The 26,831-nt window shown below is 47.6% G+C and overlaps 1 protein-coding gene across 1 annotated transcript in view; it reads right to left on the bottom strand.

The window, feature by feature from the left end:
* Positions 1-4,124: 4,124 nt before the first annotated feature.
* The window catches only part of TMC2 (transmembrane channel like 2), a 69,937-nt gene continuing 47,230 nt past the window's right edge, over positions 4,125-26,831 (bottom strand). Inside the window, exons 14-20 of the mRNA XM_047770350.1 lie at positions 24,850-24,978; positions 22,327-22,394; positions 20,994-21,233; positions 11,409-11,534; positions 7,690-7,768; positions 6,483-6,594; positions 4,125-4,403 (exon numbers count right to left, since the gene is read on the bottom strand). Of these exons, the coding sequence (XP_047626306.1) occupies positions 4,186-4,403; positions 6,483-6,594; positions 7,690-7,768; positions 11,409-11,534; positions 20,994-21,233; positions 22,327-22,394; positions 24,850-24,978 (972 nt within the window). The 3' untranslated portion in view covers positions 4,125-4,185. The remainder of the gene's footprint in view (positions 4,404-6,482; positions 6,595-7,689; positions 7,769-11,408; positions 11,535-20,993; positions 21,234-22,326; positions 22,395-24,849; positions 24,979-26,831) is intronic.

The following is a 26,831-nucleotide window of genomic DNA, read 5'->3' as shown; positions in this document are numbered from 1 at the left end:
CTCAGCTTTAAAAAGCCCCATGGGCCTTTCCTTTCTCTGTGTTCACCCTTTGGGAACGACAGCATCTATTCCTCTTATTTAGCCCAGCTTATGGCTCACTATATCATTTTGGTGTAAATTAACCCAGGATTTTCACTTGGGGCAATGCTAATGGGGACCTAGAGATGTGAATGCTGTATAAATTCCACAGACTGGGGAGCTTCATGAAAGGAAATTACACAAAACAACCGCAAGATGCCAGTATTTCACAGTCATTTCATGAATTTTTCACATGAAATTTCAAAGGCTTCTAGCACTTCCTAGGCCTAAGAAACCCTGCAACATTCTTTGGTAATGAGTTAAACATATATGCAACATTTCCTTACAGAGACACAGAAGAATGGAAAATGTTCTGGGAAGATCATTTAGGAGTACAGGGTAAAAGTTTTGATCAGTCAATGCTATTTGTGTTCATAACATAAGCCTAGGATGTTTGATCTTATTCAGATTTGTGATAACACCTGTTATTTACTGAGCACTTAGCCTAACACTGGGCACTTAGTCTTACATGAGTCAGCTTGTTGCATCTTCACAACAGGTTTATATGGCTCATTTTCCAGACACAGTCAGTGATTGATTGATTATCTTTTTAAGGCTGCACCTGTGGCATAATGGAGGCTCCCAGGCTAGGGGTCAAATTGGAGCTGGCACTGCCGGCCTACACCACAGCCACAGCAATGCAGGATCCGAGCCATGTCTGCGACCTACACCACAGCTCAGTGCTCAAGGCAATGCCGGATCCTTAAGCCACTGGGCTAGGCCAGGGATTGAACCTGCAGCCTCATGGATACTTGCCAATTAATTTCCACTGAGCCATGATGGGAACACCCCCAGTGATGGATTTGTCTGATCTAGAGTTCCCGTTGTGACTCAGTGGGTTAACCTGCCTAGTATCCACTAGGGTTTGATCCCTGGCCTTGCTCAGTGGGTTAAGGATGCTGTGTTGCCACAAGCTGTGGTATAGGTTGCAGACATGGCTGGGATCTGGCATTGCTGTGGCTATGGCTTAGGCCTGCAGCTGTAGCTCTGATCTTCCCCTAGTCTGGGGACTTCCATGTGCCATGGGTGCTGTCCTAAAAAGAAGGAAAAAAATAAAAAAGATTTGCATGATCTGCATATGTCATCTGCCCAGCTATGATCCTGGGCCTTTCTTTACATCTTCCAGACTAATACTGCACTGAAGAATAAATTACGTGGCACAATACTGCAGACAGCTGTCTTTAATAGAAATCCTCAGCACTCAAAACCAGTCCCAACCTACAGAACTGGACGGCACTCACACACCTCGTGATTTTGCCCTTCAAGATTGTATTTCAGGGAGGCAGAGCTTCCGTGCCTGCCTGCTTGCATCTCTCACAAGTGTCCTATCCTAATAAATCTATTTCTTGCCTTAAAAAAAAAAAAAGATTGTATTTCAGGGAATTGTGGTGCAGTGGGTTAAGGATCGGCATTGTCACTGCAGTGGCTCGGGTTGCTGGTATGGTGCAGGTTTGATCCCTGGCTGGGGAACTTCCACATGCCTTGGGGCCCATCCTCCCAAAAAAGTAATAAGATTATAAAAAATACAAAATAAGATTTTTGTTCCCTAGGAACCCAAAGGGATAAAGTCCCTACACATTCTGTCCTTCAGTTTTAAAGGTACAGCCCATGGAATTTAAAAATATCCATCTGATGATCTTTGTCTTCTGTCTAGAGGGTTTATTTACATATATTTTGATTCCTAACATATTTTGATTCCTCTTATATGCCTTCTATTTATTTTATTTTATTTTATTTTATTTTTTGCTTTCTAGGGCCACGTATGGAGGTTCCCAGGCTAGGGGTCCAATTGGAGCTACAGTTGCAGGCCTACACCAGAGCCACAGCAACGCGGGATCCAAGCCGCCTCTGCAACCTACACCACAGCTCATGCAACGCTGGATCGTTAACCCACTGAGCAAGGGCAGGGACCGAACCCGCAACCTCATGGTTCCTAGTCGGATTCGTTAACCACTGCGCCACGACGGGAACTCCCATGTATCTTTTTGAATGACAGGTTTCTCCAGAATGCCCAGGAATGAGATTGCTGGATCATACGGTAACTCTATTTTTACCAAATGAGGCCTTTAGAGGAAACTCCATACTGTTTTCCACAGTGGTTTTGCCCATTTACCTCACGCCTCACAGCATAGGAGGGTTCCTTTTTCTCCACATCCTCTCCAGCATTTATCATTTGTAGCCTTTTTGATGATGGCCATTCTGACTGGTATGAGGTGATAACTCATTGTCATTTTGATTTGCATTTCTCTAATAATTAGAAATGTTGAATATTTTTTTCATGTGCCTGTTGGCCCTCTGTTTGTCTTCTTTGGAGAAATGTCTATTTAGGACTTCTGCTCATTTTTTAGTGTTGTTTTTTTTTTTCGATATTGAGCTGTATGAACTGTTTGTATATTTTAGAAATTAATCCCTTGCCAGTCACATCATTTACAAATTTTTTCACATATTTTCTCCCAACCTGTAAGGTTTCTTTTTAATTGTACTTACAGTTTCTTTTGCTGTGCAAAAGCTTTTAAGCTTATTTATGTTCCATTTGTTTATTTCTGCTTTTATTTCCATTATTATAGGAGATGAATTCAAAAAAATATTGCTGCAATTTGTGTCAAAGAGTTCTGCTTATGTTTTCCTTGAGGAGATTTGTTGTATCTGGTCTTACATTTGGGTCTTTAACCCATTTTTAGCTTATTTTTGTATATAATGTTAGAGCTTGTTCTAATTTCATTACTTGACATATAGCTGTCTGGTTTTTCCAGTATCACTTATTGAAGAGACTCTTTTCTCTATTGTATATTCTTGCCTCTTTGTCATATTTTATTCTTTTTGATGTGATGGTAAATAACTTAAGATCACTTAAAATTTTCCTTTTTTTTTTTTTTTTTGCTTTTTAGGTCACATATGGAGGGTCCCAGGCTAGGGGCCTAATCGGAGCTCCAGCTGCCAGCCTACACCACAGCAATGCGAGATCTGAGCCGTGTCTGCAACTTACACCACAGTTCATGGCAGCGCTGGATCCTTAACCCACTGAGCAAGGCCAGGGATGGAACCTGCATCCTCACAGATGCTAGTCAGATTCGTTTCTGCTGAGCCACAAAGGGAACTCCAACACAGTTCTTTTTAGAATTTCGTGCACGAGATTTTTCTGCCTTGAGCAATAGTTTGTTTCCTTCAAATAGATTAGAAGAATCACGCTGTTCTCTCTCCTTGCCTTGCTGCCGGGGAGGATCCAGTGCATTTTGGGTGCTTGATGGCTCCCCTTAGGCTAGTTTCCAGGGAATCACCATCTTCCTGCTCACCACACCGGCCTGGGGCTCACTTACTTTTATTTTCACTGGCGTCTAGCCTTTTGTTGACACTGCCCCACCTCCTTCAGATAGAGGTGGTGGTCAGGAATGTGGGTCCCTCTGCAACCTCCTCCAAGTTAGTGGAGCTGGCAGAAGCCTATCCCATTGTGGACGCTGTGAAACAGTCTGTGATGGTGGTCACGGCTGCCTCTGCCTCCGTAAGTCTGGAGCCGAGGGAAAGCCCCGTGAGTGCAAGGTCCAGAGCTGCCTGAGGCAAGATGCTGGGAGGGACCAGCTGTTTTGTTTTGTTTTGTTTTTGTCTTTTTAGGGCCACACCTGCGGCATGTGGAAGTTCCCAGGCTAGGGGTTGAATCAGAGCTGCAGCTGCTGGCCTGCACCACAGCCACAGCAATGCGGGATCCAAGCTGCATCTGTGACCTACACCACAGTTCATGGCAATGCCAGATCCTTAACCCACTGAATGAGGCCAGGGATCGAACCTGCATCCTCATGGATACTAGTCAGGTTTGTTTCCGCTGCGCCAACATGGGAACTCCCTGGGAGGAGCAGTTAGTCGGGGGAAGACTCAGCTCTCCTAAGGGGTAGGTGAAGCCACTGTCCTGTTTTATTGGCCAGCAAGGGCCTGAGATTGCATAATCACAGTTCCCACAATCAGTGAGAGAGTTTGCGTGTGTGCGTGCGTGTGTGTGTGTGTGTGTGTGTGTGTGTGTGTGTGTGTGTGTGAGAGGGGAGAGGAAGAGAAGAATGGGGGTGGGCTGAGCCAGCCTGAGGATCAGCTCCAGAAGATGCTCCAGGGGTTGCAGCCTCAGTGGTGGGGTCTCTGAGCGCTCTTTCCAGAGCCTGGCCTCCAAGGGCGAGGCTGAGGGCGGACTGGGCCTGAGTCTTGTCTGACGCCAGGGGGACGAGATACAGGCAGATGCTGAGAGGCAGGTGGCACCTCCTTGCTGGCAGAACTGGAGGCCCCAGGGCCCTGCGCCTTCTGGTCCGAGGTCTGGCTTTGGCTAGCCGGGAGAGGTGCGGTCCCTGGAAATGGAACAAGACAGGAATGAGGATGTGGGAGGTTTCCTTGCAGTTTCTTGGTGTGGAACTGAGCTCTCTGGACTTGCCGCACTGTAGGCAGATTTCAGTCCTATTTGGTGATGTGAGAATGGTAGGGTCTCCCTCAGGCATCGAGGGGCACCTTGGCCCAGCCTTGGCATAAACAGCCACATACAATGTAGAAGGAACATGATCTGCTCACTGGAGAACTATATTTTTTGTGTGTCTGTGGGTTTTTAGGGCTACACCCATGGCATATGGAGGGTCCCAGGCTAAAGGTTGAATTGGAGCTGTAGCCGCCGTCCTACACCACAGCTACAGCAACACGGGATCTGAGGCTCGTCTGTGACCTACCTCATAGCTCATCGCATCGCTGGATCCTTAATCCACTGAGTGAGGCCAGGGATTGAGCCTGTGTCCTCATGGATTCTAGTCAGATTCGTTTCCACTGAGTCACGACGGGAACTCCTGGAAAACTATGTTTTGAATGCTGGCCTCAGGCTAGATTCTCTGAGCCTGGCTTTCTTGAGAATAAAATTGGAGCAGTAACAGCAGCCTCACAGGTGGCTACCAGGGTCAAATATGATGATAGAAAAAGTTGTGGAAAGTGTCTGAGTCAATCCCAGGATGGGGCTCCTGGCAATCAGATCCATTTCCAGCACTTTTGCTCACTTGTTTGCTTCCTTCTGCCAACTCTGAGTTGGGGACGATTACCTGCTTGTTCTTCTCCAAACCCAGTTCTTGGGACACAGATATGGACTAAGTTTCCACTGTGGATGGGTGGCCTGTGACTTAAGTCCAGGCTTTGATGGGCACCACATCCCCATGTGTCCCCTAGGCTCCTGGCCTGCACCAGCTTGATGCAGGCAGAGTCATAGGATGGGCAGAGCTGGAATTCTGCATCACCACGTAGGATGAAAGTGGCCATCAAGTGGAAACACCCAACTTGGAGGGTTGGTTGAGTGAGAAATATATTTTTACTGTGTTTGAGCCATTAGCTCTTTTAGGTCTCCTTGTTACAGCAGCTAAGATTGGTCTAGTGAATACTTCAAGAAGGAGATGCTAAATGTGGGCAGCAATAGAGGCTACTAGAGTTTTCCAGGTGAAAATTTAACCATCTTAAAAAAAAAAATCAGATACTGCAATACTGATTTAATCAGCATAAAATTGAACGAGCTTTAGATCTGTCATAAAAATTCAAATTTGGAGAGGGGCACACTTGAGATCAGGGAGTTCCCATTGTGGCTCAGCGGAAATGAATCTGATTAGTATCCATGAGGATGCGGGTTTGATTCCCAGCCTCTCCCACTGGATTAGGGATCTGGTGTTGCTGTGAGCTGTGGGGTAGGTGGCAGATGAGGCTCAGATCCTCTGTTGCTGTGGCTGTGGCATAGACCGGCAGTTATAGCCCCAATTCAACCCCTAGCCTGGGAACTTCCATATGCTGTGCGGTGGCCAAAAAAAGAAAAAAAAAAAAGAAAGAAAGAAGGGAAATGGCCTCTGTATTTCTCTGTTTTAGAGACATCCCTCCTCCTCCCACCAGCTTGCGGTCATTGGTTTTCTGTGCCAGGAAGTCTGAAGCACTTCTCACCCATAATCCCACCTCATTTGCACCACCTCACGAGGTCACCTATGGTTCACTCCCCCCTCCCCTTTTTTTTCCCCTCCCTCTTTTTAAAGCTGTATTTGCAGCATATGGAAGTTCCCAGGCTAGGGGTCTAATCGGAGCTGCAGCTGCAGGCCTACACCACAGCCACAGCAACATGGGGTCTGAGCCTCATCTGCGACCTACACCACAGCTCATGGCAATGCTGGATCCCTAATCCACTGATGGAGACCAGGGATCGAACCCTTGTCCTCATGGATACTAGTTGGGTTCGTTAACTGCTGAGCCATGACAGGAACTCCTGCAGTTCACTCTTATTTGAATTGGCCCAGCTTCATATAGTTGATAATTGTCGGAATTCTGATTTCAATCCCAGATGCATCTGATTTCACCGCATACACTCTTTACACTTTGCCACGTGGTCTCGTAAAAGGTGATCCCCAGGAAGTAGAAGTTACCTTCTTGGGTGAGCTGGGTGGCATTTGTGGAGTTGCCTTTAGCTGTGTCCTCGGACTCTCTGGCTGTGGCTCCGCCTTTGACAGATTTGTGGCTCTTCTCAACTTCACGGAGCTGCGGGAAAAGCAAGGAGTGCTTGGTCCTGGCCAGGGAAATGGGTGTCTGAGGCTCGGAGCCCAGGATGGTAAGATCTAGAGGGCAACCACTCTAAATCACTGGTCCTTGTCCTCACTGCTGACTGGAGAGGGCACCTGGGCTCAGGCTTGCACAGCATTCGAAGGAACATCCGGCCAGGAGAGGACAGGGACTCGCCAACCCTGTATCTCAGTGTTTTCCTTACCAGGGCAGGAGGATAGTGAGAGCGAGAGATGGAAGTATGGGTGGGAACCTGGCCTCGGGGGTGATGGGATTAGTCCCAGAAGAGGGGCGAGGAAGCGAGGAGGGCACAGTTTACGGAGGGAGGGTTGGGGTCCACCCTTTATCGCGTGGAGGGGGTGGGGGCTGGGAGGATGGAGGAAGCAGTCAGGGTGTCAGCTGAGGCTGAGAGAGGCCATATGGAGGGCACCTAATAGACCATGGGGCACAAGCAATATGTCATTCTGACAGCGTTGTTTCCTTTAGCGTTTCCAGTATTTTATTTTATTTTATTTTAGTCTTTTTAGGGCTGCATCCGTGTTATATGAAGGTTCCCCGGCTGGGGGTCAAATTGGAGCTATAGCCGCTGGCCTAAGCCACAGTCACATCAACGCCAGATCCGAACCAAGTCTGCAATCTATACAACAGCTCACAGCAATGCCAGATCCTTAACCCACTGAGCGAGGCCAGGGATTGAACTTGCATCTTCATGGATACCAGTCAGATTCATTTTTGCTGAGCCACGATGGGAACTCCGCCAGTATTAGTTTTAATTAGTAGGAATTTTTGTGGGTACTGGTTTTATTCTGTGTGAACATTCACTGAATCTGTTGAGTGTCTCCTCTGCTTTAGCGACCTCTCACAATTTAAGTCATTACTGTCATGTATTCCCAAAAACCCTCGGAATATAAATGTATGTCTTTGAATCTCTCGAAGCAGCTTCCTACCATACAAGTATTTTTGGATTTGGTTTAAAAGAAAACTGTTTAAAAGACTGCAGCTGGGTTCACAGAGCAAATGAACAAAAACTAACAACATAATGTCTTTTTGAAAGAAAACTCCCAACAGACTCACCGCTTGGATTTTTTTCCTCAGCTGGGCGTTAGCTCGGGAAAGGCTTTTGGAAACTGAGTTCAGGTAATAGATGGCCAGGCTGCAAGAGAAAAGTGTGCTCCTGAGGTACTGTGATCTTGGAAAATGACAAGAGCTAGATACCTTACCCGAGCAATCATGGTGGGCTTCCTGGAAAACCTGACCAGCTTTTGCCTCTGGGCAGGGTGGAGGCATGTCTTAACATCCTAAAGTCCCCACATAACATTGACAATGTCTTGGATATCCCTAGTCTTTCTTTTTTTTTTAAGGACCACACCCGTGGCATATGGAGGTTCCCAGGCTAGGGGTCCAATTGGAGCTCCAGCTGCCAGCCTACGCCACAGCCACAGCAACGCCAGATCTGAGCCACATCTGCGACCTACATCACAGCTCACGGCAACGTTGGAGCCTTAACCCACTGAGCGAGGCCAGGGATGGAACCCGTGTCCTCATGGATGCTGGTGGGGCTCGTTAGCCGCTGAACCATGACGGGAACTCCCACATCTCACTGGTTTTTAATGAAACCTTATGCGGTAGCAAGGATAACTCCATTTATACAGGTTGGCATCCTAGAATTCAGAGAGGTTAGGTAATTTGCCTAAGGCCACCCTGTTTATATGAGTACTTGTCAGAGTTCACACTTAACGCCAAAGCATTTTCCACAATCTTCAAGTGCTGAGAGAGGAGAGAGAGGTGCTAACTGACCTGCTCCAAGTTTGTCTAGAAAGACCGGGAAGGTGCTCAGCCCAAGGTGCGCTGATGGGAGTGTCTGTCCTGGGCTGTGGTTCTCAGAATTCAGCCCCCACCAGCTGATTGGGTGGCTGGGTGTCCTTTGAGGCTGCAGCCTGGGCTCCCCTTTCTCAGGACCAAGGATTTGGGGCTATGAGCTGGCTGGACCACCTGAGATTGAGGGGCAGCAAATGCCAGGAGGCCCCCAGGATTGGGCGCTCTGACAGCCTGTCCTAATCTTTCACCTGCCTCTCTGCCTTTCAAGCCTGAGCTGCTCCAGCTTGGAGCTTCTGACCCCTCCCCTCAGGGTGGGGCCACCCTGCACCTCTGCTGCAGAGTCTGCAAGCTCTCTTTGTGGGCAGAGGGGGAGGGTACCTGTCATCTACGGCAGCGTGTGGGTCAGGGCTGTCCTGGGAGCCTCCCGAGGCAAAGGCTCAGAGGACTGTGGGTGAAGAGGCCAGAGGGGCGGATAGGAGTGAGGGGACAACTCTGCTGATGAGGCACCCCCCCACCCCCTGCCAGGCCTCGCCCTCTTTCCTAATGCTCGGCTTGTTATAAGGAAGGAGCAGGAGATCCCGGGGGACAAAATGCTCCTGGGGGGAGTGGTGTTCCTCCAGAGCCCATTTCCAAGGTTGGCATTTCCCTGTGCTGCATCTGGGTTCTGGAATTTCCTCAGGTGGTGGTGGCTGTCCTGTCAGCCCTCCCTCAGGCCAGGGCTGGGAGCAGAGGATGTTGGAAGTTGAGGATGTAAGGGAACTACACCTGTTTTGGAGAGCAAATCAGCGCTGTGTACAAAGACTGAAGAAACACATACCCACGACACGGCAATTCCACTTCCAGGTGTCTATCTTAGAGAAACCAACTTATATAAGGAGCACATTTGCAAAAGCAAAAAGTGGAAACCACCCATCTCTATGTAGAGAAATGGGTGAATTGTGGTTTATTCATCCAGTTAATAAGAGAAGTTTCACCTACTGAGGTTTGAGGGAGTTGTTCTGGCTTACACAGGAGTTAGTGTGCATTTTATGCTAACTAAAACAGCCCGTTTGTGGCCTCCCAAACAAACATTGTACATCTGCTTCAATTATTAAAGCAGACCTGGGAGTTCCCACTGTGGCTCAGTGGGTTATGAAATGGACTAGTATCCATGAGAACGCAGGTTCGATCCCTGGCCTTGCTCAGTGGGTTAAGGATCTGGCACTGCCATGAGCTGTGGTGTAGGTCGCAGATGTGGCTTGGATCCCATGTTGCTGTGGCTGTGGGGTAGGCCGGCAGCCGAAGCTGTGATTCACACCTGGGAACTATCATATGCCGCAGGCGTGGCCCTAAAAGGCAAACAACAACAACAACAACAACAAAACCCCCAAACACACAAAAACCAAAAACCGAATGATTGAATGGTACTTACTGAAAAAGGACTAAAGCTAATCCTAACAGTGGTTACCTTTGAAGAGGGAGGGAGAAAGATTGGGTGGGGCATGACGTGTGACATTTTATTGCTTTTAAAAAAGCGGTATTGCTAAATGTTAACATCTGTTTAATCTTGTGATCGTGTACGAGGTTGTACATTTCTGTATGTTAGGAATATTTCATAGTTAAAGGGAAAAAAAAAGCATAGGGAGTTCCTATTGTGGCTCAGCAGAAACAAACCCGACTTTTATCCATGAGGATGCAGGTTCCATCCCCGGCTTCGCTCAGTGGTTAAAGATCCCGCGTTGCTGTGGCTGTGGTGTAGGCCGGCAGCTGTAGCTCTGATTTGACCCCTAGCCTGGGAACCTCCATATGCTGCAGGTGTGGCCCTAAAAAGCAAAAAAAAAAAAAAAAAAAGCATAAAAAATGGTAAAGAAAAAAACTAGTGTTTCCACAAGTACATTTTTGATGACAGTAATTCAAGTTCAGGACTCGTGCCTCCTGCCTTCTCTGTTTTTCCTTCCTTGAGCCTTCATTGTGTGCCTCCTCTGCTCCAGGCGTGGGGCCGGTGTTGGGGATACAGAGATCAGCTAAGGCGCCCGCTGTCCTCAGTCGGTGAGAGGGATGGTGACAAACACACCAAAAGCTCTAGAGCACGGGGTGCTCTGAGGAGAAGTCCCATGGGCCACGCCAGGGACAGGCTGCATCATGCCTCAGCTTTCTTAGGGACCCCGGCCCAGGATGCTTTGCGTTTCGGAGGATGCTGCTGACACTGCCATCAACATTGGATCCCGTGGGCCCTACCTTCAGCGGGCTCCCCAAGAGACTTGGACTTCCCTGCTGGTGCCTGGAGAAGCTTCCCCTCCACCCCACAGCAACCATTCTGCCCTTGAACTTGGCAGGCCCACACTGCTGGGAATTAACCCCTGCGTTTCCCCTTCCACCCCTCCCAGCAGCACTCAACCAGGGACTAATGAGAGCTGGTCTACAAGTGTCTGGGCTCCCTCAGCCTTGAGTAGGGTGACTCCGAGGCACCCTGCTTCCCAGAATTCCCAGCAGGATTAAAGTCATTTCAGGAGACGGAGTTCCCCTGGTGGCTCAGTGGTTAACGAACTAGTATTTGTGAGGATGAGGGTTCGATCCCTGGCCTCGCCTAGTAGGTTAAAGGATCTGGTGGTGCCGTGAGCTGTGGTGTAGATTGTAGACACAACTCAGATCCTGCGTTGCTGTGGCTGTGGTGTAGGCTACAGCTCCGACGGGACCCCTCATTTGGGAACCTCCATATGCTGTAGGTATGGCCCTAAAAAGACAGTAAATAAATAAATAAAATAAAATAAAATAAAATAAAAGTCATCCCAGGAGAAAGAAAGCACCTTCCTGGCCCTTCTCTGTCTCACTTCCCCACCCCCTCCACCCCCAACCCTCAGTAAACTACTTGCATTTGTCTGAGGATCTGTGTCTAAGAAATCCGGAAGGAGGGGACAAGGAAGAAGGACCTGCAAGGAGTCTCAAGGGCAAGTGAAGATTTTGTGAGGCAGAGCCATGGCCCTTGGCTAACTTACAACATCAGCAGGATGGCTGGGATGATCAGGCCTGGATTGGCGAGGAAAGCAAAGATCTTGCCCAGGAAGGTGGGGAAATCGTTTTCCACTGTCTCTTGGATGACGTCATACATTCGGTTTTTCCCACTGGAAAGAGGAGAGCATGTGTTACAGCAGCTTCGAAGGCCAGACGGCTTCAACAACAGTGTCCACATCCCCGAGAGTCCGGGCTGCCCCTTCCCACTGCTTTCCCAGAAGAACCAGAGCTCTTCTCCAAGGAGCTGCCAGTGGAAAATACCCCAAGAGCAGCTGCCCTGTGGCTGGGGTTTATAGCTGCCTTGAAGCCCTGGGCCCCCACTTCACGGACCACGGACAATTTACTTACATTTTTTTTTGCCTCGCCCACAGCATGCAGAAGTTCCAGGGCCAGGGATCTAAGCCATGCCACAGTGGTGACCTGAGCCACAGCAGTGACAAGGCCAAATCCTTAACCACTAGGCCACCAGGCAATTCCCTACTTATTTATTTTCTGATTGTATTCATACCTTCACTGTCCCCGCTAGGGCTGCATTGTCCAATGTGGATATTAAAATTAAATTAAATTAAAATTTCCATTTCTTTGTCACACATTTCAAGTGCTCAATCGTCATGTGACTGACTAGTAGTTACTATATTTGAGGAGCCGATGTGGATTTTTTCCCCCTCATACAGAAAGTTCTAGGAGTTCCTGTCGTGGCTCAGTGGAAACGAATCTAACTAGCATCCATGAGGACACAGGTTTGACCTCTGGCCTCGCTCAATGGGTTAAGGGTCCGGTGTTGCTGTGAGCTGTGGTGTAGGTTGCAGACATGGCTTGGATATGGCATTGCTGTGGCTGTGGTGTAGGCCGGTGGCTACAGCTCCGATTAAACCCCTAGCCTGGGAACTTCCATATGCTGTGGGTGTGGCCCTAAAAAAAAAAAAAAGACAGAAAGACAAACCATAGGATATCACTTATTTGTGGAATATAAAATATGGCACAGATGAATTTATCTGCAGAACAGATATAAGACTGACAGACATACAGAACAGACTTGTGGTTGCCAAGGGGGAGGGGAGGAGAAGTGGGAGGGACCAGGAGTTTGGGGTTGGTAGATGCAAACCACTCCATTTAGAATGAATAGGCAATGAGGCCTTGCTGTACAGCACAGGGGATTGTGTCCAGTCTCTTGGGATAGAACATAACGAAGGATGACGTGAGAAAAAGAATGTATATATATATATACGTATGACTGGCCCAATTTGCTGCACAGCAAAAATTGGCACAACATTGTAAATCAACCACACTTTAATAACAAGAAAGAAAAGAAAAAAAAATGTTGCATCTAGAAGCTTTACTTTTCTCTTGCACAAAGTGCCAATCAGGGGTTGGCAAATGATGGCTCTTGAACCAAATTCGGCTTGCATTTTTTATAAGGCTGTGGGCCAAGAATGATTTTTACATTTTTAAATGGTTGGAAAAATAACAAAAGAAGAAGAAGATTTTGCGATGCATAAAAATTGCAGTATGAGGAATTCCCGTCATGGCTCAGCGGTAGCAAATCTGACTAGGATCCTTGAGGATGTGGGTTTGATCCCTGGCCTCGCTCAGTGGGTTATGGATCTGGCGTTGCAATGAGCAGTGGTGTAGGTCACAGATGTGGCTGGAGTAGGCCGGCAGCTGCAGCTTCTATTCGACCCCTAGCCTGGGAACTTCCATAAGCCATGGGTGAGGCTCTAAAAAAAAAAAAAAAAAAATCGCAGTATAAAATTCAAACTTCAGTGTCTATAAATAAGTTATTGGAACACAGCCATGCTCATTTATTTCCATATTATCTGGGGTTGTTTTGTGCTATAATAGCAGAGCTGAGCAGCTGTGTTAGAGACCACCTGTGGCCATCTCAGTGCTTAGCACTGCTGCACACACAGCACACTACAAATTGCAGTGATGGGAGTTCCTGTCGTGGCTCAGCGGTTAACAAATCTGACTAGCATCCATGAGGACACAGGTTCCATCCCTGAACTCTCTCAGTGGGTTCAGGATCTGGCGTTGCTGTGAACTGTGGTGTAGGTGGCAGACACAGCTTGGATCCTTCGTTGCTGTGGCTGTGGTGTAGGCCAGCAGCTACAGCTCCGATTTGACCCCTAGCCTGGGAACCTCCATATGTTGTGGGTTTGGTCCTAAAAAGCCAAAAAAAAAAAATTGCAGTGACGAAATTATAACGTGACATTTCAAGTGCCATGCAAATTACAATATTATAACATTTAATATACTATTTTTTATTATCAGTGCAAATTCATTATGTAAAAACAAGAAAACTGGGCGTCAAGTGTTACTCCTTTAAGTCACAGTAGAGTGTGGATCATTTTGTCACTGAATTATGATGTATTAGATGATGATGAATGCATTTTCAGTGCTTATGATGTAACACATTTCTCCCTTGGTGGCTTAAAACAATGCACATTTATTCTCTTACACTTCTGGAGGCCACAAAGTTTGAAATGGTTTCACTGGGAGTTCCTGGCGTGGCTCAGTGGTTAACGAATCCAACTAAGAACCATGAGGTTGTGGGTTCGATCCCTGGCCTTGCTCAGTGGGTTAAGGATCCGGCATTGCCGTGAGCTGTGGTGTATGTTGCAGACGCGGCTCGGATCCCATGTTGCTGTGGCTGTGGCGTAGGCCGGCGGCTATAGCTCCGATTCGACCCCTAGCCTGAGAATCTCCATATGCCGTGGAAGCAGCCCAAGAAATAGCAAAAAAAAAAAAAAAAAAAAGACAAAAAACAAACAAACAAACAAACAAACAAAAATTAGGGACACAGGATTTAGGGCCCATCTAGTTAAGTCAGACAATCTCCCCATCTCAATGTCTTTAATCACATAAGCAAAGGCTGGTTGTTGTTGCTGCTGTTGTTGTTGTTTTGTTTTGTTTTGTTGACTTTTTAGGGCCACACCTGCGGCATATGGAAGTTTCCAGGCTAGGGGTCGAATCAGACATGCAGCTGCCAGCCTACACTACAGCTCACAGCAATGCCAGTTCCTTAACCCACTGAGCAAGGCCAGGGATGGAACCTGTGTTGTCATGGTTGCTAGTCAGGTTTGTTACCACTGAGCCAACTACAATGGGAACTCCCAGAGGTTGTTTTGATAAATAAGGTAACATTCACAGGCTCCAGGGATTAGGAGCCATTCTTCAGCCCACCACAGTCTGCTCTTTGGCCTCCAAAGATTCATACTCATTCTGCCTGCAAAACTGCACGCATTCACCCTCATTGCTGCATGCCCCAAGGTCTCAGCCCATTACAGCATCAGTTCAGAGTCCAAAAATCTCATCTAAATATCATCAACTCAAAGTTCCAAATCTCATCATCTAAATCGGGTGCAGATGAGTCTCCAGCTATGATCTGTTTGGGGGCAAAGTTCCTTTCTATCTGAGGAGCTGTGAAACTAGAAAGCGAGTTATTTGACTTCCCAAATACACTGGTGGGTCAGCCATAGGATAATAGTTCTGGATATTCCAATTCCAGAAGAGAGAAATGGAAGGAAGAAAGGAATCACCAGTTCCCAGCAATTTTGAAATCCAATCAACCAAATTTCGTTAGATTTCAAAGGCCTGAGAATAATCTTCTGTGCTCTTTTTTTTTGTTTTGTTTTGTTTTGTTTTGTTTTGTCTTTTTCAGGGCTGCACCTGCGGCATATGGAGGTTCCCAGGCTAGGGGTCGAATCGGAGCTGTACCCACCAGCCACAGCCACAGCCACAGCAACACCAGATCCTTAACCCACTGAGAGAAGTCAGGGATTGAACCTAGGTCCTCATGAATGCTAGTCAGATTCGTTTCTGCTGAGCCATGACGGGAACTCCCAGTCTTCTGCGCTCTTGGCTCCAGCTTCCGTGGGTGGAGCTCTGCCCTCCAGGCCCAAGACTCTGGCTTTGGTGTCCTCCTTCCTTTTTCTTAAAGGGTAGCATGTGTTTCAGCTGAGGAGGTTTTATCAGCCCATAGAATATTTGAAGTCTGGCATCTTTCTTTCATTTTGTCTCTTCTCTGCCTCTTCCAAGCCAGGCTCTGTTTCTGCTCATATAACATTCTCATATAGCTGATGGGTCTTCCACGTGTGCTGTGGGAATTCAGTGCATTACACAAGAGGGTCCTACACAGACCCTTCCTGGATAATTACACTCTGTTTCTGGCTTCTGCTGAGATGGTTGAGAGGATTCGAGTTACATGCTTAAAAGAATCCTCTGTGTGAAAGAACTTTCTGATCTTTTCATCTTTCAGAAACACTAGCAAAAGGTTGTCCAGCCTCCCCCTTGGCTTTCCTGACAGTGAATCTGTTTTTAGTGTCTTTTGCAGTCTGGACAGGCTGAGAGTTTCCAAAATCATCAAGTCCTGGTTCCTTTTTTGCTCATCAGTTCTTTCCTCAATTATCTCTTTCTTCTCACATTTTAGTAAAAACAGCAAGAAGAAACCAGGCTACACGCTCAATATTTTGCTTAGAAATACACTCAGCTAAATATCCAGGTTTATCATTTACAAATTCAGCTTTCCATAAACTTAAGGACATAGCTCAGTTTTCTTTCTTTTTTCCTTCCTTCCTTTTCTTTCTTTCTTTTCTTTCTCCTTCCTTCCTTCCTTCCTTTCTCTCTCTCTCTCTCTTTTTGCTTTTTAGAGCCAATCCCAGGCTAGGGGTCTATACGACAGCCCCAGCAACTTGGCATCCAAGCCAGATCTTCGACCTACACCACAGCTCACAGCAACGCTGGATCTCTAATCCACTGATTGAGGCCAGGAATCAAGTCCGAATCCTCATGGATACTAGTCAGGTTTGTTACTGCTGAACCACAATGGGAACGCCTGCTCAGCTAAGTTTTCTGTCTCTATTTAACAAGGATCCCCTTTCCCCTAGTTTCCAACATCATGCTCCTCATTTACCAGTGAAGTAATTAAACTGTAGGAGCTGAAGGTATGTATTCAGAGAAAATAAACTTGTTTAAGACTTGTAGAGTTTCTAGCAAGAGAAGCTGCTTGAAGTGTTGAGGCACTGACAGCAGCGTCCTATTCAAAAACAAGGCATATTGGAGTTCCTGTCGTGGCTCAGTGGTTAAGGAATCCGACTAGGGATTCCTAGCATGGGGTTGCAGGTTCGATCCCTGGCCTTTTTCAGTGGGTTAAGGATCTGGCATTGCCCTGAGCTGTGGTGTAGGTTGCAGATGTGGCTCAGATCCCACGTTGCTGTGGCTGTGGTGTAGGCCAGCGGCTATAACTCCGATTTGACCCCCAGCCTGGGAACCTCCATATGCCGTGGGTGCGGCCCTAGAAAAAGACAAAAAACAAAAAACAAAAAACCCGAAAAACAAAAACAAGGCACATAGTTTCAAGTGGTTTCCCTTGGCTCTTGAGAAGTCAATAGATGTTACTGACCCTGCTCAGTTGTTTATTTGAGAAGTTAATGCCAAGTCTGAAGTGACTGAAGACCACCTCCTATGAATATTCTATCTAGGCGTAAATGGGTGACATTTTCTCAAAGAAAGTGAAAAAACACCAATTTAGTCTGACTGAATGGAATGGAATTCATTACAACTGAAATCAAGTGGAATCTGCTGTGGTATGCTGATGATGGTCAAAATATTTGTAGAGCAGAAGGTACAGCTGATCAAATTAACACAGCCCGTGAGAGTTTCAGTCTGTGTAGACTGGTTATTCACTGTCTTATTCCTCAGTAAGTACTTTGCAGAAAATATTTGAATCTATCGCATACAATGGAATCAAGAGTGTCAACCTCATTTGCTCTCCTGACTTAATCATTTTCCTCTCTGTACAGTTTTAGCAGAAACAGAAACTGAATAGCCTGACTTGCCCTACTGCACAGCAGTTCAATGCTCAGCAGTAGCAAAGCCTTGTGACAATTTCCCCTGTGGTGGTAGATGTGTCGCCATGTCTGGTGCAGGAATGGACCCAGGCAGCGAAGGACACGTGGTCTCTGGTGCTAGGGAGCGGGAACCTTGAGCCTCTTTTATGTGAAATATGGCCCCCTCCCCACAAAAGAGTTCCATTCTTCTCATTGGCAGACCTGCATTACAAAACATTATACTCTATTATTATCACATTTTGAATTTTTCCAGTAAAGCTTTGTGAGCATTTGTTTTTTTTCTTGTTATGTAAATACCTATGTAATATTCTTGATTTTACCCCTTGATTCACAAAGCCTAAAATATTTACTATCAGTCTGTAAAAGAAAAGTTAAGAGTTCCCATTGTGACTCGGTGGGTTAAGAACCCAACATAGTCTCCGTGAGGATGCAGGTTTGATTCCTGACCTTGCTCCGTGGGTTAAGGATCCAGCTTTGCTGCAAGCCGCAGCATCGGTCGCAGATGTGGCTCAGATCCATCCAGTGTTGCTATGGCTGTGGCTGTGGCGGGCAGTTGCAGCTCTGATTTGACCCCTAGCCTGGGAACTTCCATATGCTGTGGGTGTAGCCGTATAAAGAAAAAAAAGTTAGTTGATCCCTGATGTAGATGATGCTTCCCACATCACAGCATTGTCCTAAGTACCAGCTACCCTGAACTGGGGCAGGGCTCAAGCTTAACAAACGCTTATATATGCCTCACTATGGATCAGCTCACTCCTCTAAGCACCTTACAGATGATATACCTACAAGGTAGGCACTACCATTATTTCCATTACCGAGGCAATGAATCTGAGTGTAGGGAGCTAAGCAACTTGCTCAAGATGACCCAGCTGGCAAATGACAGAGCCAGCTCTAGAGTCTATGCTCTAAATCAGGGCGGTGGCAGTTTTTCTTGGAAAAGATTTCAAGCTTTGTGAGCCAGATGGTCTCTGTTGGAACTACTCAAAAATGCTGCTATTGTAGGGAGAAAGCAGCCACAGATTATATGCAAGCAAATGAGTGAGGCTGTGTACCAATAAAGCTTTATTTACAAAAAACAGGTGGGGGTCTGGATGTGGGCCACGGGCTGTAGTTTACCAACCCTTCCTTTTAACTATACGCTGTGCAGCGCGGCCCATCTCATTCGTTTCTGCTGCTCACCTGCATCTGGTCCAAACCCTAAGTCCTTCCCTGTGAAAGTGAACACCAGAAACCAAGTGTTTTCTCCTGGACACTGGGTATAAAGCAGGGAGAAAGGAAGAAAAAAAATCACACCTGCATGGAACTTACGGTCTGTTGGGGGCGACTGACAACAAAGATAAAAGCAAAATGAATGGCATGCTAGATATATATATATATATATATATATATATATATATATATATATTTTTTTTTTTTTTTTGTCTTTTGTCTTTTCAGGGCCGCACCCTCGGCATATGGAGGTTCCCAGGCTAGGGGTCTAATCGGAGCTATAGCCGCCGGGCTATGCCAAGGCCACAGTAATGCAAGATCCGAGCTGAGTCTTCGACCTACACCACAGCTCACGGCAACGCCGGATCCTTAACCCATTGAGTGAGGCCAGGGATCGAACCCGAAACCCCATGGCTCCCAGTTGGATTGTTTCCACTGTGCCACAATGGGAACTCCTTTTTTTTTTTTTTTTTTTTAAATCTTATGGCCACACTGTGGCATATGGAAGTTACCGGGCCAGGGATTGAACCTGAGTTCCACCTCAGCTGCAGCAATGCCAAATCTCCTAACCCACTGTGCCAAGCTGGGAATCGAAACCATGCTTCCACAGCAACCTGCACCACTGCAGTCAGATTCTTAACCCATTGCACCATAATGGGAACTCCCATGCCAGATGTTGATAAAGTGAAGTTAAAAAACAGAAATAATGATACGACGTGTGCGTGTGTGTGTGTGTGTGTGTGTGTGTGTGTGTGTGTGTGAGATTTTAGTTACCATCTCCAGGGAAAGCCTCACTGAGAAGGTGACCTGTGAGTGAACTCTGAAGCAAGCAAGAGGACAGCTGTGAAACTGAGGGACGAATGTCCCAGCTGTTGGCGGATTTTGCTCAGAAGAGTGACAGGAAGGGGGTGGCAGCCATGTTCCTCTTGAGCTCCACTCTTGGGTCCTTTCTTTTGCTGTCTGGGTGTCAGGGCCTCTCAGGGGAGCAGAGGAAGCAACGGTGGGGTGGTGGGGGGGAGGGCCAGGCCCACTCGCTGGCCTCCCGGGACAGGTCTGGGCAAAGGGACACTGGCATTTACACCCAGAGCCCAGCCCTCCAAACCTTGCTCAGGAAGAAGCCAAAAGAGGCTTCTGCCACTTCTGCTATGTGGCTGTCCCTCAGCCTGGCGCCCAGCATGGTCTTCCACTCTGGATCCAGCCCCCGTTTCCTTCCATCTCGACCCCCTTTCAGCCTCACCACACTCTGCAATGAGCTCTCCTGCTAACGACGCCTCCGAGCTCCCTCGGCCCTGGCTGTGGGCACCAACCACAGGGCTTTATCAAGGTCAATCCGTTGTAAACTGAGGATGCCAGGCTGGCATTCCCCAAAGGGTGCGGATCCCTGTAGGCGGGGCAGGGACTGGAGTCAGGCGGGTGAGGGCCAGGGGTGCCCAGTTTAAGGGGGTCCAGCCCTGGGGGTTGTACAGGTGCCTGGTGGGCACCTCACCCTCCTGCAGAAAGAGTCTGTGGTCAGTAGGGATGGAGGTGCACGTATCTTACTGCACGGCCCTCAGAGCCTTGAATAAAATAACGTGCATTGTGCGTTTCTAAGTGAGGAGGTGGCAGAGCAAAGGGGCAGCATGAAGCACAGAATCCCTTTTTGGACAGAAGGGAAAGGGCTTTGTTTGCCTTTGGAAAGTGAGCAGCAGGTGCCCGCGATCTCTCCATTCACCTCCTCATGCAGTTTATTTCTATTTAATGTCTGGTCTCTGAAACAAGTCTGGCTAAGATCTTGAGCCCTCAGTGCTCCACGGGGCGTGGGGACCCAGTCAAGAGTCTCCGTAGCTGCTTCCCATTTGAATGGCACTTGTAAATGTGAGGTCATTTCATTTCAGAGCATCCCCTCTCACTCCTCCTATGGCAAATTAATCCAAGGCTGTGGATTACCCATATATTAAAAGGTTAGGAGTTCCCACCGTGGCTCAGTGGATTGAGAACCTGACCTAGTGTCTGCGAGGCTGCAGGTTTGATCCTTGGCCTCGCTCAGTGGGTTAAGAATCCGGTGTTGCCTCAAGCTGCGATGTTGGTCGCAGATGCAGCTTGGATCTGGCGCTGCAGTGAGCTGTGGCTAGGCCAGCAGCTGCACCTCCTATTCAACCCCTAGCCTGGGAACATCCATATGCTGCAAGTGCCTTGGTAAAAAGAAAAAAAAAAAATTAGGTTTGAGCTGCGCTGTCTAATATGGCAGCTGCTAGCTACAGGTAGTTGTTTAAATTAAAATGAATGAAAAGGAAATGAAATTCAATTTCTTGGTCCCCCTTTCAAGGGCTCTACAGCCTCGTGTAGCTGTGGCTACCATCTTGGACAGCATAGCCATAGAATATTTCCATCCTGCAGAAAACTCTATTGAACAGCCTTAATGATTTGCCCAAAGCTCCCAGCCTTTCGCAGGCTGACGCCAGACCTGAGCCTGAGATCTCTGAGCAGATGCCCCGGGGGAGGAGCTGCTCCCCTGCACCCGAGACTGTGCACCTGAAGGGTCCGCAGTCAAAGGAGGGCGGGAGGGACATGATGGTGTAGGCCACCGGTAGGAGGCTGAGGAAGAGCACCAGCAGCAGGAGGCCCATGTAGAAGTTGTTGGATCGGGAGGCTTTGAACACACGTTCGTGGGGGACGTTGCTGCTCATCACTGCCCAGCACTGGAAGTACATGGAGGTCAGCAGGCGCAGCACGTTGATGCCCACCAGTCCTGGGGCATAGAAGGAGCCCATCCTGGAAGGGCGGAGACCGTGCATCTGGTTGGCCCCAAGGCAGGGGGAGGGGCGGGGGAGGATGGGGGAAGGAAATGGGACTGAGGGGCTAGGGGCCCCCCCAGCCTTGCTGCCTTCTCTGTAGGTCCCAGGGGAAGGGGCCTCCGTGGAGCCAAGACATTTATCACCAATCCACTGCTCAGGACAGGGAGCCACTGGCTCAGATGCTAGCTTGGGTTCTGGCCAGGATTTTACCCCTGTCCCACCTACCACCAGGCGTGGAGCAAATCTGATGGCCTCCCGACTGTTTCTATGGTCTCCATAAAAGAGCACTGCTGCTTAAAAAGCATTTGAAGACCTTACAGTCTTTTTTTTTTTTTTTTTTTTTGCCATTTTAGGGCTGCATCTGCGGCATATGGAGGTTCCCAGGCTAGGGGTCCAATCGGAGCTGTTGCTGCCAGCCTACACCACAGCCACAGCAACTCGGGATCTGAGCCGTGTCTGCAACCTACACCACAGTTCATGGCAATGCCAGATCCTCAACCTACTGAGTAAGGCCAGGGATTGAACCCGCATCCTCATGGATATTAGTTGGGTTCATTAACCGCTGAGCCACTATGGGAACTCCTGACGCTCTTAAATTAAAAGAATTGGACGTTGACTTGTAATGAGCCCTTGAAAGCCTTTGGCAGAGGTCACGCAGCCTCCTCTAACTCCCTTCTCAGAGGTAAGCTCCTTAGTTCATTTATCTCTGCCCCCCTCCCACCTCGCCTTCCCCTTTTCTCTCTCTCTCCTTCTAGCTTTCCTTCCCTCCTCCCTCTCTCTCTTTCTCTCTCTTCTTTCCTTCCCGCCTGACTTCTTTCTTTTTTCCTTCCTTCCTCTCTCCTCCTCCTGTTTGTCCCCTCCCCCCCCCCCCCGTTTCTACGTCCATGGTAGCAAATGGTGGGTCCTGGTTCTCATCTGGTCCTGGCTTCTATTCTCATGTGAAAGAAGGACACTCAGGGAGGCCAGAGGATCTAGCCAGCCTCTTCCCAGCTGGTTGAGAGGCAAAGCCTGGGATCCCAGCTTTTGAACTCCCCAAATGAGCTGATCCCCAGAAAAGATGGATAACTCACCAGATCATTCCTTGGTTGAAGATCAAACCAAGCACATTGCCACTAATATCAAACTCAGCATATGAGGGCTAGAGGAAGAGAGAGAGAGAGAGAAAGTGTGTTAGAAGGTGTCAGCCAGACCCCACTCCCAGCCAACTGGCCAAGCTGCTCCATGGCAGAGAGCCTAGCTGGTGACCAGAGAGGAACCTCGGATTCAGGGTTCTAGTTCTTTACTATGTTTTCAACTTTCAAAGAAGTTTTGAAGTTCTCAAACTTGAAACTCTTTTCAAAGTTTTCTTCAGTTAAAAAAGTGAGAAATATGGAGTTCCTGTCATGGTGCAGCGGAAATGAATCTGACTAAGTACCACGAGGTTGGAGGTTTGATCCCTGCCCTCGCTCAGTGGGTTAAGGATCTGGCATTGCCGTGAGCTGTGGTGTAGGTCGCAGACACGGCTCAGATCCTGCATTGCTGTGGCTGTGGTGTAGACTGGCAGCTGTAGCTCTGATTCGACCCCTAGCCTAGGAAACTCCATATGTCGCGGGTGTGGCCCTAAAAAGCAAAAAAAAAAAAAAAGTGAGAAATTTCACCTTTTAGGGTCTGAAGGCTGACAGTGTGCTCTCGGGAGGACCCTGGCCCCTAAGAGAACATTTTATCAGTGCCCTAATCAGAAATGTACCTTGAGGAGTTCCCTTTGTGGCTCAGAGGTTAATGAACCCAACTAGGATCCATGAGCACGTGGATTCAATCCCTGGCCTCGCTCAGGTGGCTAGGGATCTGGCATTGCCAAGAGCTGTGCTATAGGTTGCAGACACGGCTCAGATCCTGAGTTGCTGTAGCTGTGGTGTAGGCTGGCAGCTGTAGCTCTGCTTTGACCCCTAGCCTGGGAACTTCCATATGCCACAAGTGCAGCCCTAAAAAGCAAAAAGCAAAAAAAAAAAAGAAAGGGAGAAAGAAAGAAACATACCTTAAAATAAGGACCAGGAGGAAATTTAATAAATAACAAAATGCAAATACTTAAATCAGTCAAAGGAAAGGAAAACTTTAAAAACAAAATTTGTGTGACATTTTGGTTGGTGCCTAAAAGAAAAAAATAAGACAGAAACCTGTAGTGGAACCCTTGTTTGGTCTAGGTGCTCAGGGCTGGGATGACAACACAGGTAAAAAAGATACGGAGCTCAGGTAAGGGGTAGGGCCCCACCCCAACACCAGCGACGACTGGGCGGGCGAATGACGTGACTTGAAAGAGACACGCACAGGGCAGATGAGGCCAGAGATTCTGCCAGATGATACATGGCCACCAAGGAGAGGAAATGACACCCATTTAAAATGGGCACCTTACCACCAGGAACAGAGAGCACCGTTGCTCCTGGAAAGGCAAAGTGTCAGTCTGCACAGGTGCTCCGTGACCTCTGTGTGGATGGCGAAAGAGGTGGACAGACAGATGGATGGACTCATGCATAAGCGTTATCACCGAGGTGTGGCGGGGGTGAGGGAAAGGAGGAGAGACGTTAGGTATGGACATGGTTTCATACGAAATTAGTGACAGCGGGCATATCAATGGTTTCCCATTAAAAAAAAAAAAAATCCCTGGTGCCTGTTGTCCGAAAGACTGGTGGAGAGGTTGGTTGTTCCATTTCACTGGTTGATTTTTAAGAAGAAGACTCATTAAAGAATAGCAAATGATTAAAAAAATAAATAAATAAAATGCGCACTTTAAAAATAAAATAAAATAAAATGGGCACTTTATTTTCTTTTGTCTTTTTAGGGCCGCACCCGAAGCATATGGAGGTTCCCAGTGGGGTGGAATCAGAACTGTAGCTGCCGGCCTACGCCACAGCCACAGCAACTTGGGATCCAAGCCGCATCTGTGACCTACACCACACCACATGGCAACGCCAAATCCTACACCACTGTGCGAGGTCAGGGATCAAACCTGTGTCCTCGTCCAGTCAGATTTGTTTCCACTGAGCCACAACGGGAACACCCCCTAAAATGAGCACTTTATTAGGCAGATGGGCAAGAGGAATTTCCTTGGTGGAGGGAATAAGAGTCAAAGAGTTTTTCAAAGCAGAATCCAGAAGATGGGCCAATGGGTATCAGGTTCCTGGTGCGTTCCAGGACTTCCTGAAATGGTCACGTCCATACCTCCCCTCTCCCACTCCAGGACTTCACTGGAGTCTTGAAAGTTAAGAGCTCTCATTTCTCTGTAGCTTGCACAGTGTGGACTTCAAAGAAGGGTGTTTTTTTTCCTTCCCTAACGAGAGCTGGTACTTGTTTGGCATTTCTCTACCTATCATCCGCTCACCTTTCCCAAGGTCAAATGCCTCCATTTCCCAGAGAAGAAGGTCACGTTGTTAATTACATTGGGAAAAACATAGATAGCAAATGGGACACTTAAAGGAAATACAAATTAAATACTTTGCTACGTCACAGGATAGAGACTGACATTAAGCATCTACAGAAATGCACAGGAGGCATCCTGCTGTATCAGCGAGGATGGGTGCAATGCCTTTCTGCAGAAGGTCCCTGAAACAGTGACCTACAAATCCCGCCTCCAGGTCCCAGCACCAGCAGTAGTTCATGAACCGGACGAAACAAGCCCGCAGGAAGTCCCCCAGCAGGATGGTGATGTATGTCACCAGCATGTCGGACACCGTCAGCCTCATGAACTCCTGCAAAGAGGAACACAGAGACATGGGGTGGTCAGGGCTCGACCGTGCCCACTGCTCTCGGCTGACAGCTGCCACGCCAGCTCTCCCCCACCCTTCTCTCTGACCCTCTGATGGGTGATGGCAGAATGTCGGGGCAGATAAAAGACCCCAGGCTTTGAAAAATGCTTACTCTAGGTCCCAGCTCTGCAAGTTACGAATTGTGTTGCTCTGGTGTAGTCTCTGAACCTCATGAAGCTGAGATTATGACTTGCAGGTTTATTGGGAAGCTTAGTGATTATGGATGCAAATTGCCTGGCAGGTAGTGGCACTCAGGATTTGGAAGTTAGAAGCACTACCACACAGATAGAGGTTCTGAAGCCTCCCTTCCTGCTCCCCCACCTGCTCTCAGTGCCAGCTGCCCCAGCTAAGACTGAATCTGACCACTGTCCTCTGGGACATCAGCTGGCTTTCTTTACTCCTTGATAATTGGATTTTTTTTTTTTTTGGTTGGTAGAGAAAATAACGTAGTTTTTTTTTTTTTTTTCCCACAGAGGCACACAGAAGAAGAGCCAAAGACAAAGGGACACAGTTTTCTCTGCTTTGTAGTGTATATATAATTTATTAATTTGGGGGGAACATTGAAAAGCCTATCAAACATCATCATAACCTTTAAGACATCTAAACTTGAATTCTTAGGAGGCACGGGGTCTGCTCTATTTTTCGTATCCTCTACGATGATGAATAAATGTTTGCTGGATGAATGGCTGATGCGTTTTCAGGGTTATTCCTCAATAAGAAATCAGACTGAGGAGGGATGGACTGGGGGTTTGGGAGTGGCATATGCACACTGTGGCATAGGGAGTGACTGGTCAAGGGGACCTGCCATACAGCACAGGGCACTCTACCCAATGCTCTGTGATAGCCTACATGGGAAAAAAAAAAAAACCTGAAAAAGAATGGATGTGTGTCCATGTATAACTGAATCATTTTGTTGTACAGCAGAAATCATCACGACATTGTGAATCGACGATACTTCAATAAAACTTTAAAATATGACAAAAATAAGGAGTTCCCATCGTGGCTCAGTGGTTAACAAACCCGACTAGTATCCATGAGGACGCAGATTTGATTCCTGACCTTGCTCAGTGGGTTAAGGATCTGGCGTTGCCATGAGCTGTGGTATAGGTTGCAGACGTGGCTCAGATCCTGCGTTGCTGTGGTTCTGGCATAGGCCGGCAGCTACAGCTCTGATTCGACCCCTAGCCTGGGAACCTCCATATGCCGCAGGTGCAGCCCTAAAAAAAGGCAAAAGACTATGCATATATATGAAAAAATACTATATATATATGAAAAAAATAATACTGCAATGAAAAAAAAGAATTCAGAATAATGCTCTTAAGTAAAAGACAAACCAACTGGTATCAGGTCTCTGCTTCTGTGCAAGATAATGCTCTGGGACTTGGGGTGGACGTGGTGGTGGATACAGGTGAGCAGGATATAATGCTTCAAACCCGTCATTATCAACAAGCTCAGAAAGAAACAATGCCCAAACAGTGATAGGCATTCAGGGAGGAGGGCAAGGGAAATGCCTTCTAAGGATGTGAAGCAGGAAGAGAGAAGTTCTATAGCAGAATATTCCAAAGGAATCATGTAGGTAAGGAGCTCTCTTCTATCTTCCAAAGAGGGAGGGTTTTATGGACTTTCTCTGTTCCACACTGTGATGGGTTTAGAAATGTGAGTTGCTTTGCATGTTAAAGATGAAGAGGGTTTGAAGAGGATGGGGGGAGTTCCCTGGTGGCTCAGCTGGTTAGGGATCCGGTGTTGTCACTGCAGTGGTGTGGGTTTGATCTCTGGCCTGTGAACTTCCACATGCT

This window comes from Phacochoerus africanus, chromosome 3 (assembly GCF_016906955.1).
Source record: "Phacochoerus africanus isolate WHEZ1 chromosome 3, ROS_Pafr_v1, whole genome shotgun sequence".
Classification (NCBI taxonomy): Eukaryota; Metazoa; Chordata; class Mammalia; order Artiodactyla; family Suidae; genus Phacochoerus; species Phacochoerus africanus.
This window is presented reverse-complemented; position numbering and strand designations above follow the sequence as displayed.